The 13956-nt window shown below is 34.2% G+C and overlaps 1 protein-coding gene across 8 annotated transcripts; it reads right to left on the minus strand.

The window, feature by feature from the left end:
- Positions 1-550: 550 nt before the first annotated feature.
- LOC132908902 (adenylyl cyclase 78C-like) lies at positions 551-13706 on the minus strand. 8 transcript variants are annotated; one of them, XM_060963332.1, is made up of 20 exons: positions 13495-13706; positions 12483-13427; positions 11821-12389; positions 9624-9856; positions 8958-9115; positions 8668-8857; positions 8027-8211; positions 7668-7866; positions 6732-6890; positions 5928-6157; positions 5547-5683; positions 4963-5275; positions 4671-4877; positions 4426-4523; positions 3329-4195; positions 3018-3255; positions 2819-2945; positions 2515-2621; positions 2108-2371; positions 551-2027 (listed from the first exon to the last, which is right to left on the minus strand). In XM_060963332.1, the coding sequence occupies exons 3-20, from the start codon at positions 11877-11879 to the stop codon at positions 1815-1817; spliced, it is 3984 nt and encodes a 1327-aa protein (XP_060819315.1). In that variant the 5' UTR covers positions 11880-12389; positions 12483-13427; positions 13495-13706; the 3' UTR covers positions 551-1814. The 8 variants fall into 8 exon arrangements, with proteins under 8 accessions (XP_060819315.1, XP_060819321.1, XP_060819320.1 ...); XM_060963338.1 differs by having other exon boundaries at positions 3329-3619; positions 3692-4195; positions 11821-13427; XM_060963337.1 differs by lacking the exon at positions 12483-13427 and having other exon boundaries at positions 9624-9850; positions 11821-11869.
- Positions 13707-13956: the final 250 nt, after the last annotated feature.

The following is a 13956-nucleotide window of genomic DNA, read 5'->3' on the forward strand; positions in this document are numbered from 1 at the left end:
CATGCAAGACTCAAAACACACTGAATCGACTTTAACAGAAACGTTGTGACAATTCCTGGTCATGTTCGTTATAAAGTAGAACAGTTATGTGTAACATGTTTGAATTGATTGCTTTAGACTTGTTAACTATTAACTTATTTATTACTGTGTCAACAATGTTATTCCATTATTTAATTTATATTTTTTATATATCATTGCATATATTTCCAGATTTGTCGTTATTTACTTCACATGTTGGATTAATATTTACAGATATTGGAATTTGTTTCATTATAGTAAATACAGAACGGAAATATAATAGAAGCAGAAAAAATAGAGAATGTACAAGAATTCATTAATACTTAAAACTGGTCTATCGTAAGATTTCTACATATAGCAGCATATAAAATTTTAAACCTAATGCACTTAGATAGGTACTATTTTTGGTGTCGACTGATTCTACAGCCAAGTCTATTTTTCACCTATGCAAGAGATGCATTAGAATTTCAGTTCTCTGGAAACAAGAGCTACATTTATGTGATTATATTTGTAGCTAAGAAAAATAACTTAATCCTCTATAAAATGGTCCATTTTAATCTAGGTATAAATAGATACATAATGAAAAGTATAGTGAATTAAAAACACAATCACTGTAACAGTGAGAAAGATAGTGAAATTTGTTAAAATTTTAAAGCAAGAAGTCGAGGAGGTTTTGGCTTCAAGGATACTTCAAGGACACTCATATTTCCCCAAGATTCCTCTTATTGTTACAAGAATATCGTTATTAAGATTTCTTCAAAAAATTGAAAATCATATAAACTTTTAATGAATTTTACTATGAGAAGAATATAAAATTCCTGAAATGTCCTTGATGCCTTCAATCACTCACTTTGCTTAAATATTAATGTTCCTCTTTTTAGTATTTATATATTTAATTCAAAGTACTTCTTGAAATATATCCATTTATAAAATAAAATGGGTCACAGACTACTTTATAATCTTTTATAAATAATATCGTTACACTGATAAAGTATTCTTAAATAATGGAATGGAAGTAAAAATTATGTTTCTATAGAGTTTTTAGAAGAAAGAAGTGAGTCAAAGAAAAGTTAACAATTATAAATACAAAACGAAATTAATTTACAATTTACATTGGTCAATAATAATACATATTATCAAAACACGTTAATTAACATGTTATCCAACACTCCAACAAAAAAGAAAGTGTATTGGGTAGTATGTTAACTACAGGTGTTCGTCGTCCTTTGAGCTCTAATAGTCGATGAGTCACTTAAAATGGATTATCTGATAACTCTTATATTTAGAAGGAAAAAAAATATTGCAACTAGCAATTAATTAATTAATTCGACTGAAATATTACATATATTTTTAAATAGGAATATTTAAATTATTTTGTTATTCACTTTGTTAATTATATTTAATTATTAAATTACTCTATGTTTAACAGATTTTATACATCTAAAAAAAATATTTGATTACCAAATACAAATTTAAAATTAGAATAGTCACGATCTTAATAATAAAATTTGCTCTCTTAAGGAATGTAACAGACAATTATTAACGATGGAATAAAACAATGGTGATTTTAAGATGACAAAGGAATACACAGAAAAAGAAAATTTACTGAAATCTTTTCCTCTAAACTAAACGATCTCTAAAAAATATTCTTCTGTCTTCAAAAATAAAAGAGTTACTGTAGTCATTCATTTTAAGTCTTATCTCACAAGTTAGTTGCTAATTTGACGAAGGTGAATCGTTTGTACATAACTATAGGCACCAACGAACCAAAAAAAAGGCTGATGTGAATAGAATACTTATGTCCTCCTAAGCGCTCGCATTTGCTTGCGACGTGCTTGAACGACACCATAAACAACTGCTGCAAGGCTTCGGCATCTTGTTGTGTGCTTAGTCGTGCCTTCTTGTTGTAGACTTCCCTTGCCCAATACGAAATACGTCTCCATCGTCCCTTTCCCTTTAACTTCAATAAGTCCTCTTTTCTGAGTTTGATATCCTCTCGATTCCAAGAACTATTGAAATATTTGAAATTGAATAAACGATTTATATGCGTAGCGAATAATTATTTTCGTTTTACATGCTGCACAATTACCCTAGCAATATCCTGCGGGACTTGTATTTTCCCCATAACGCCTGTAGAGTCCATACGGGAAGCCAAGTTTACAGTGTTACCCCAAATATCGAATACAGGCTTTCGAGCACCGATTACACCGCCTACCAATGGGCCGCAGCTGATACCCACTCTTAAGTCGAAATTATTAAACGAGTGTATATTCACATCTTCAAGACGAAGTCGCATGGCTACTGCATAATCCACTAATCTACACAAATGCTCCATGTTATCCTTGTTATTATCCTAAAAGGAAAATATTTAAGAATTAATAATATTGGATAATGTTTTAAAAGAACTAAGTTATTCAGGAACAATACAATGGAAATAGTTTATTATTGCATCTCGCAGAATATGAGTAAAGATATTTGAACCATATATAGAATTACATTTTGACAAGGATTGAGACCAGAAGCTGCCATGTAAGTTGCTCCGACTGTCTTTATCTTTTCAATGCAATGAAACCGATTCTCATCCAGAAGTTCGTCGAAATCAGCTGGAAAAAGATATTTCAAATTCATATCGTTGAATTATAAATTATATTAAAAGCAACAAATACTTTTAAATCTGCAGATCCGCCAAATTTGTCGCTCTAATTTGTACCGATGTTTGTGCGTTTATGATAAATTTACAAATATTAAAACGCACAGAATGTATATAATATTCAATAACATACAAAATGTCTAATCTTACCAATGATTTCATTCAGTAAACGTATACACTCCATTCCTTTATTAACATCTTCTGAATAGAATTCTGTGAAATTCGGTACACTAGCAAACATCACTCCAACTATGTCACGCGACTGAGAATACAATTCCTACAAAATATAAAAATGAAATTATAATATTTATGAAATTTACAAAGAAGCCGGAAACATAAATTATTCTACCTCTGGTGCTCTTTCTTGTGTTAAAAAATGATGAGCTACATGGTCAGGTAAGATATTCTTCAACAACTGCATGTTATTATGTCGTGATTCTATCATGTCACTTAGCTCCCTCTCGGCTTGTTGTTTCCAAAGGAAATCTAATCTGGACGTTACTTCTACTAATCTACCATGATACGTAACCATTACCAGGAATACTAACATAAACGTAAGCATTTGTGCCGAGAGAGGTATCGTCGCCCTAAAAACACAAAAGCATAATTAGCAGCGTGATGTTTCTAACTAGATTTTCATGGACGACAAGCACAACTCACGAATCCTTCTCCTCGTCAGGGATCGAAAAAAAGTCCTTGCAGACTACGAGGATCAGCACGGCGTAAACGGACACGATGATCGTGGCCAATGCCGTTTTCACTAAATAATACAATTTCAGTGCAGAGGCTAACGCAATCAGGCATAAGATCCATGTGAACACAATGTATTCCGGTCGTACACAGGTAGTCCCCAAGACGATGTCATCATCGTAATCCAACGAATATATAGGTTCCGCTTGAACTTCCGTTTCCGGAGTTGATGGCATTTTCCTCAAAACGACGTCTTCGTCCCTACGATTACAAGCAAATCTTCTATAATGTCTTCCAAACACGAGTCGGTGGCGTTGTTCATATCTATAGAACCTGAAAAACTCTTTTCTTCTTCGACCTTTCACCAGACTAGCCCTGTCATTGAGGATTCTTGTCAGTTCCATATCAACGTTATTAGAACCATGCGGTGCAGTTTGATTTTCTTTCGAGGAAACGTCTTTCTGCTCTTCCGAAGGCTCATCGCGAAGGGCCGCTTCCAGAAACGTCAAGATGAACTGGTCGAGACCAGCAGTCGGTGCTACCAGTCGTTCTGGTTGCAGTGTTGGGTTCGCTAATGGCTGCTGCTGAAGCTCCAAAGCTTCAGGATATTGTCGGATCGATGTTGGACACGCCAGGACACCGACTATAGATGTTAAAGCCATGAGACTGATTACGCTACATATGAAGATCGTTCGATGCTGCTTGTTGTGAACCAACATGGAAGAAGCGTGTTGCAAATACGTTGGTAAAGTTTTGAACTCTTCTGCCATTACCAGAATTGAGGATGCTACCAGAATGAGCGTCGTCAACAGCAGCGAACCCAAAAGAATAATACAGCTGTAGAAAGAAGATGATGTAATTTCAAAATTAATACATTGTTAATTATCCTATTTTATAATCTTCTATCCTAATTTATTTTATAATCTTTGTCTCATTGTTTGTTCTACAATAACAATCGAATCAGTATTTTATTTTCAAAGTTTTTATGATTAGTTTTTCTAACGTTCATAAATTTGTTTATTATTCGATTATTATTGAAACATAGTCATGAAAAACCAGTCGCTTACTCTGGCAATATCACTGCTTGACAAATTGCGATGAATATCCATACGACGAAGCAACAAATCATGTTGGATTTAAACATATCCTCGCGCAATTGGCCAAACTACGAACACGTAAAACAATATCTGCATCAAGATCACTACTTTAACGAAATTAATTTAATGTTCAGTTTAATTGAATTTCATTGAATTCAATTGAACTCATTAAAAAGTAACTTTATACGCGCAGAATGTATCAGTATCGATCTCACCTTTGATTCCAGGCTTTCGTCATTGTAACGCAAAGTCCAAGCATTTATGTTCGCCAACCTCATACGCTTGTTACTTGCAGTTTCAAGGCCTGCCGCCTTCAATTTCTCAGCGGATGTAGCAGACGCGACCTTGTTACTTTTCGCGGATCCATTCTCTTCCTCTAAGTATTCTGACTCCAAATTGGTGACTGACGTCGCAGTATTCAACTATACAAATAACCTAACGCTAGATTCTCAAAGTGTTTCCCGATTTAAAGTCGTTAGTAATTTCCAATAGTCGTTAAATACTAACGTTTTCGAATGGTATTTCCGGTGTCCAGTCCACCCCAATGTCGTCGTCCGTGGAAGAATTCGGAGCGCTACTGTTTGCAGCTAATGGATTATTCAGTTTGAAGCTCTTTTTACTTTTACTCGCATCCTCCTCGGTCCATATCTTAGGTCGTGAAGAATATCGACGTCTGCATCTCAAAGGTTCCACCTGTTTGATTAAGTACGTTACCACATTTCTCTCTTTTAAGTAATTGTCCCTTTCGGTTCCGTTTCCTGGCTCCACTTCGTACACGTCATTTAAACAGTTTAAAGTATCCTCCGAAATATGTACTCTCCTGAAATATTACGTTTTCCTTGTATTACTGCGACTACTTACTTTATTAACGTTCTCGCACAATTCATTATGCAACAGTAAATATTACACAAGGGAGTTTCAGAGTTTCAGAATGTTAGAAACTTAAAGTTTTAGAGTACTGGAGTTGAAGTACTCTCTTGTAGGTTCCAAATGATATAAAAATCAGAAAAGCAACAAATATAGACTTATCATGTTTTCCTTGTGTGTATTTCTTTTGTTAAATCCAATGAGAGATACACAGTAAGTTTTACCCTGGTATGCCTCCACTTTCAAGATGATTGGCCAGTGTTACATCGTAAGACCAGACATCGAATTGCCATTTTCGAAGTCCAAGTACGCCACACAGTACCGAGCCACTATGAATTCCTATTCTCATATTTAGGTCAACCTAAATGAAGAACAATTTTTCTTAAATTACTCACTTAACGTATGGTGTATCTTTATTGTATATTTTTGAAATATTGGAAAATTCAATTATATTGTTAAATTGCAGCTTATAATCAATTTTAAAAGAAATTTGCGTATTCCACATATACATTGTAACAGTTAAAATTATGTCTTTCGAATTTGCTAACTTATAGTATGTCTTAAATTATTGTTTGATTATTTTAGATTATACAGAATTTAATTACCTTTGTTGTATACCGCACATCTCTTATTGCTTTAATCATGTGCAAGCCCATTTCGACGCAGCAATGAGCATGGTCGCTTCGAGGAGTCGGTAGTCCGCAAACGCAATAATAACAATCCCCGAGTAATTTAATACGCAAACAATGATTTTCTGCAGAGAGCTTGTCGAAACGAGCGAACAAGTCGTTCAACACTTTAACGAGCTCTTGAGCACTACATTGGCTGGCCAAAGCTTTGTGATAAAGACGAATATCATAGATTAAATTTGAAACTTTGTAAGAGTACTTTAAGAGTTACTACATGTATCTAATATCTTATAATATACGTTGTGTGTGCTAATAGAAATTAATGTACAAAATAAAAATTATAATTAATACACTTAAATAATTGACATATGTAAATTATGTTTTTTTAAGAATAAAATTTATGTTGATATATAACGTAATTTAAAATTTTTTACCATTTTGATATCTTCGAAGCAATAATAGAGATAAAAGTTTGATTGAAAAGATGTTAATACACATGAATTACGGAAATAACTGCAAACTAGAAGAGACAATTAATTAATACTAATACAGAAAGAAATATAGACTTTTATAAACAATCACACCGTTTCATTCGAGAAAATAAATTTTATTTGGTATACCTAAAAATAAAAAATAGTTACTTATTATTAATATTTCTTTTCCCATTGTATTTTCATATATTTCCATTTTCCATTGTAACAGTAAACATTATACAAAAGTAACTTTTAAATAAAGATGTAAACTAGTGCAGTTCACTATCATAAATATGTGATTACATACCAGTGAAACCTTTGATGTCAGCAAAAAGTATGCTCACATTTTCGTAGCGATGGATATATATTCTATGAAATTGATTAGGTGTAAAAGAGATTGTTCCACCTCGTGCAGTCTCACGAGCGATATCACGGATCATTTCCTTAGCCACGAAATCTGGTAAAACTACAATAAAATTCGTCGATCATTAAACATGATTACATGTTAAAAACCATAATTTTTATTCGACAAAATACAAAACGCTATATTTAAAATGAAACGTTCATCGATTAATTATATAATAATCTATCGTTAATCAAACGAGTATGACGGGATTGTTTATTCTATTTTATTTGATTGTATTTTACTTATACTTCCTAAACAAATAATCGTCGAAAGATCGATAATACGTAAAAGCAAAGTACTGCTAGGCTATCGGTAAAACATATCTGGCGCAATCGGGTGAAAGTGTCTAGTGACCCTTTTTGACACTCGGCTGAGCAAGTTACACGCGCTGACGAACCCCATGCCTACGGCGCAACCCCATGCGTTTTTATAGACTACGTTTGACATGTTCGACATATATATAAATATACTTAAATACATGTCGTACGTATTTTGCATCAATACGTAATTATACAGTCCATATACATTTATGATACATACATATATATACTCTCTAACTCATGTTCGTATTAACTGTATGAATCTATTTAATTGAATCAATCTAATTCTATTTAATTCGGTAATACTCCTGTAAACGAATAGATTAATTCGCATTATAAAATTGCTGAAAGGATGATACGTATATTGCATTTTGAACTGCAATAAATCTTGCCAAACTGTTGAACGAAATATTAAATTATATTCTGAACAAAGCTGTAAACTAAGTCGACTGTAAAATAAACCACAGCGCTAGGAATCATTCGTGGATTTGATTAACGAATTTAAAGCATGTCTCACCGGAAAGGAGCAACTTCTCTTGTCGATTATTCTCGTTTTGAGTTCGTTGCCGAGTTTCCATGGATCTATGCGTTTCCAGGAAAGCCTGTCTCTGTCCTCTGTCTGTCAAATACTTAGTGTACATGCCAGCTAGATTCATTGCAAGATAAAGAAGGACGTTGGTTGTTAGCATTCGAACTATGCACGTGACATCATGCAGCTGCAATTGCAAAATTAAACGTACTTTAACGAAAAGAAAGCTGCGAAGCGTACTTGGGATTGCGCTAAGAAAGAAAAAGTTGATGGAAGAGTATTATATAAGTGAAATGGGTAGGAGGCGTTAACTTGTAGAAACTAAAATGTAGACCAAGGATTCTTACATATGTGGGATCTCGTAATAAAGTTATTCCCGCCATCACCATGTGAGTTAAAGCTGTCCCGTAACCGGCAAGGACACACCATCTCAAAGGTAACGGCAGCATGGCATACGGCGCATACACGACAAACAAAATGTACCACATAAGACGTTGTTGACTAGAGAAATCTAGACCAGCTCCTATAAAACCTGCAATTGACAGGGGGTGTGCAGATAACATAAAGACACTCTCGATTGTAGACCCGTTTATGGAAACATAACGATCGTTTCGTTAATCTTAAATAGCCGCAAAGGATCGCCGATCAATAGTAACCCATGCCTAGGTATAAGTTTGCTCTACCGTCTCTCTCTTTCTCTCTCTCTACGGTTCGCTGAACATTCAAGCAATTCGCTGGACCGCCAACGCACGAGCCAGTGGAGCAAAACTCTATTCGGTAAACGAAGATACAATCTTCCCAAGAGAGCACGTACGTATATTTATATGTGTATATGTATATTAGAACATTGCAATGTGAAGCACTATACGTACGTCGACTATTATATCCAACTATGAAAAGAATGTGTCTATTCAGGAACAGAAAGAAAAGGAAGAAAAGAGAAAAGATAAAGATATAAATTATACATGACGTTTGTACGTATCATCACCTTGAGAATTGATCAGTAACCAAGTGAATATGGAAGCCCAGTATAAATAATTATTGGAGAAACACCGCCACCAGCCGAGAACGCAAACCACCAAGTTCGCTATCATACAGCAGATCGCCCAAGACAACGACTCGATCAGGCCGCCGCTGTTCTCGTCTCTTTCCCACAGCCATATCGCCATAAGAATAATCTGGTATTCCCGGTGCATAGTATGGGACAGAAATTAAAAAACAAAATACAGAATATACTTCGTAGGATTCGAGCTATTCGTTCTTTAGGGATCAGTTTACCTTTAAGCTAAGATCGACGATATTCAGCATGATCAATGATTTCTGCCTTTGACGATTCGAGTAATGAAGATAGGACGTCTCGAGCTGCTTGCTGTGGAAGCTGTTCGAAAGCGATGGACAAAATATTCCCTTATAGAGTACGCCTTTCTTGAAAACATCTGGAAATATCCACTCGTATTTATAGCTGAAGGCTGTATTGCACGGAATAAATTAATAACATGTGTGTGAATAACAGTGGCATGTTAAAAAATTCGCCGGACGATCAAGACACGAGAGAAATTTGTAATAAAATTAAGAAATATCTCCTTTGTCCATGTTTGTCTTTTCCCAGGAGATAAAAAAACCGTTTCAACCGTTTTAAACAAAACGCTCATCACATTATATGGTTTCTATGAGTGCATTTGTAAATGTATCATAAAAGAATTATATCTAATTAAATGACGAAGTTGAATCAAAACATACAGTGATTCACGAAAGTATTCGAACACTCGTAGAAACTTTTTATGAACATGTCGCATGTGTTACGCGAAACCGTAGATCGTATATTATAATATCGATTTCATAATATTGCGAGTGTAGCTTCTGGTAACTAGAATGCACCATTAGCTGATGTCGTTACGAGCCCTTCGATTATATTAATTATATTAATATTAAATATAATCGAACCTCGCTGCGCTTGAGATTCTGCATCAACAGGCTGATCAGCAAGAGCCACGTCCGGGTCGGTAGAAATGTCCGCATCCTCGGTTGGATCGGTTGTTTCATTGATGTCTGGAACTTCCGGATCGTTGTTGGATTTCCGGTCCTCCCAGGCCGCCAATCCTTCCCTCCCCAGCCTCTCGGAAGTTAGTTTCTTCACAGCCTTGATCCATAATTGTTTCCTCGGGGAAATACTCAACCTATCGACGTCAAAAAGTATCTAAAATTAATTTTCTCAGACGAGCAATACTTGCGAGAACATCTAGGACATCTAGGAAATTGACACACGAATACATACCAAATGCACATTGCGTATGTATACATTTTTGTACATTGCACAAAGTAATTAGAAGATCGTATTCTTAAAAGCCGCTCTTTTCCAAATAAGTTTGGAAAATAGATAAAATGTTAAAAATAAATGAAATATTATATTTTAAATTATTAAATTTCTTACATAAAGAATTTCCATCTACTTTAGGTAAAGATTTATCAAATTCGTCGTTAAAGTATGTAGGATTTAATATAGTAAATAATAATCAATGTAAAAATTAATGAGAAACATCTACAGATATAATACAAAAATACTATTTGCGTATCTCGAAAATTTTACAAATTGCTATAAAATAAATATACAAGTATACGAATTTATATTTTACGTAGCTATGAAAAAAATTGAATACTTTACAAAGTGTACACGATCTCCTAATTATATTGAGCCGTGTATAAACAAAGTAGTTGCAAAACATTTATGCAGGTCACGATAAGTAGGTAAACAACTTTTGTTGTTAACAAATATTTTTACATGATCATTAATGTTATGTTCAATATTTTTACATTATATAATACATCAATTGTCTTTTTGTATTAATACTTGTTGTTTTATATGTAAACAATTTGTTTCTAAAAATCAATATTTTATGAAAGGACCTTCACAAAATGAAAAATCAGTTTATTGTTATTGATTGAAAAATATTACCGATAGGTAATGAAAAAAAATAATTCCATAAATACAGACTACATTTTTAATATCTGAATTAAACCTCTCTCTTCGAAATGAGCTTCGTCCAAAATAATTTCACATTTCTTCATTGTAATATTCTGTACATAACAAAAAGTTGCTGGCTTTGAATTATGTATATTCATCCAAAGTGCAATTTAATCCTTCACACACATAGATATCCTTCGTGTCTTATAAATAATGGAATCTCGTGCATGCATGTTCGAGTTCAGAACTAATAAGAAAACAAAGCACAATAAATAAATAATTAAAAAAGTAATAGGAGGCATTAATTAAGTAAAGAATAAAAAATTAGAAATTACTGTTTTAATATTAGTAAGTCGAAGGTAGCTTTAGGGCAAATTAAATAATAGCAAAAGATGAAAGAATAAATTTTCCCTATAAATAAAAAATAAATCTTCTTTATGGAACTATTCTGATAATTATCAAATTCTCAAAATTTCAATAGAACTATAAATGACCTGAAATTATAAGTCGCAAGTGTAAAACATAAATTATAAAGTTAAGAAAAAAATACGTATAAGAACAAAATACAAACTGATTCCATCATTTTTCTTTCATACGTGGAAACAGAAAATGTTCTCCGAAACGATCTTCGCATAGAAGGACGTTATACAAAACAATATTTAGTACTAACATTCATATGTCGTAAAACGTGTCTCACGACCCGAAGAATAGTGTTTCCTCAAAGCACGTATGGACGATACATCATAATAAGTGCACACATATTTTTAAATACGCAGCACTATCAATCCAGACACGTGAATTCTTGCACGTACATCATGATTCATCATTAAAACCACCGCATACAGGCGATCAAAACAAAAAAAAGGAAGAATAAGGAACATCGTGTCCTCGTGAAAAATAGTATCAAGTGTGTGCATGTGTAAGCACGTCGAAAGGTGTGTTACACTATTGGAAAAAAGACACAAAAAATCTCGCCGATACACCTGCAAAATGTGGAACTTACCGAACAGTGTTATTGTGTTAATGATGTGTCGCATTAAACAAAGAAACAATTGAAAGTCTTTCTTGCACGGTACATATTTTCTTTTCATTCTAGTTTCGTTTCTTTTTTCTTTTTTTTTCTTTTCTTTGTCGCGTGTAAGAGAAACAAAATGGAAATTGGCATGGGTGAATACTTACTCATTGATGCCCGCGACATCACTGTCCAGCATCATGCTCCAGGTCTGTTCTGTAATCATTATCCCCCGGATGATCCGCGAAACGAACAACCGCTCACGTTGTGATTGTCAGCTGTGCAATTGCCTTAGTATCCGGCATTTTCACACACCTTAAACCAGAACTTGTTAAGAAAGGAAGCCAATTTCTCTAATGTCCCGCCCGGCGTTGGTTCAAAGAACTTTTTTTTTACCAGAGACCAAGGAGAACAATCTTATCGAATCGCGAACACTTATTGTGGAGACGTTATCTTTGCTTTGCTCGTCGATTTTTCTTTACCGAGCAGAGCACCGGTACATTTTTTTTCTTTTTGGTATTAAACCTCGTTCAAATTACCCAGCACGACCGCGCCGACGGGTTTCCGGAAGACGTAGCCGGAAACAGAAGGTACTCTCCGCCGCGAATGCGCGATCAAAATTTTTCGTTTTCCTACCAGTTCAGTTTTATTCTCATTGCGTGTATTCTTTATCCTAATTGAGTATCGTGTACAGTGTGTAACAGAGTCAACTGTTCTCCCTTCTATCTCGTTGTGTCTTAAAGCATGTTATCGTTCTAATTCGTAAATCGAATAATCGTTTAGTACGATAAAGTTTGTCAAAAATAATGTTATCATAAGTATACACTACCATATATAAATATCTGGACAGCTGATGCAATCCGATCAAAGAGTCGATATTTTTATTATATTTTCAACGTTATAATAGCAGAATGTTCCCTTACTGTTAACTCTACGCTTCTTGCAATAACTGCGATCAAATGGTCTGCTAAATTTAAACTGGAACAAAGAATATAGCTACGTTACTCAAGGTTCGTATTTATCTGCAATGAATAGTTGACACTTCATAAAATCTATATAATAGATTTATTATTTATCATTGTTTTATCAGAACTAGCATTGCTTATTTGTAAATAACTTTTATATAAAGCGTGGCAAGAAACAACGTTGAAAAGACACGTTTAAAATCACTTAGCTGAGGTAGAACTGCCCTGTAGAACTAATTTTCATTCGCCTTCGATTATTGCTGTTTTATTTTTATTGAGATAGAATCAAAAGTGAAAATTAGATCAGAGTAACGTTTCAAGCATACTTTACATATCTGCGATAATTTGGTAGTGTCCAAATACTTATGCACGGTAATGTACGTATAAAAATACCGTATTATAGCAAGTCCCCCTCGGTTTCCGTGAAAAATGCTCCACCATAACATCGGAACGCGATCGAGCTTATTTTTATACCTAAATATCAATGAACAGGCATCCTAGAATTACTGAAACGCATTTTTAAATAATATACTCAATAATCTGTTTATTATTAGTATACGTGTATACTCAAGAATTCAAGATTTACGAAATATATTTAAGAGATAAGGAAAATAAGAGGGAACGTAAACCGGAAGCCATCTTAAACCAAAAGTCAAGAATTATGAATAATAATAACAAATAATAATATACTTGAGAATTCGTCGAGTCGAAGGAAATTCGCGATTTAATGCTATGGTACTTGAGTAAAGAATTCACGTATACCGACGAGGTTAGTAATTTAAAAAAAAAACGATTAAGAAGAGAGAACGCTGAAATGGTAAAAAAAAGTGATATAATTCCAATGAGCGAAATGTTCGAGTTTTGTTTTTACGCTACCTGTCGGCTCCAGTCTAGTCCAATTGAGAAGAACAAGCAAGGAATTCCGTACGATTGCTTCGTTCCAGCATCAAGGCTGCCGTCCGCGAACGAAACTGGTGACGAGTGTCGAAAATCGCGAGGGGGCATCCGCCAACGATAAAACTCGCGCTTCCACGAGCGAAATCGGTCACCGAGTCGGTACCTGATCTTCAAACGAGTGAGTGTAACGTGAGCTTGTCACCGCGCGATGGCTCTCTTGACGTCAGATACCTTACTTCATCCCCTCTAATATGCAACGAAAAAAGAAGGGGTGTTATAGAAACGATATACAGTATTTATGCTAATATATATATTATTATAGAGAATTGGTAACTTACTGTTATTATTTATTATTATCGGGATGAGACATATCTCCCAGCATAATATTTATATTACATTCGTGTCGAAATATATAACTCAATCACTTAACTAACTTATGTT

Source organism: Bombus pascuorum, chromosome 7 (assembly GCF_905332965.1).
Source record: "Bombus pascuorum chromosome 7, iyBomPasc1.1, whole genome shotgun sequence".
NCBI lineage: Eukaryota > Metazoa > Arthropoda > Insecta > Hymenoptera > Apidae > Bombus > Bombus pascuorum.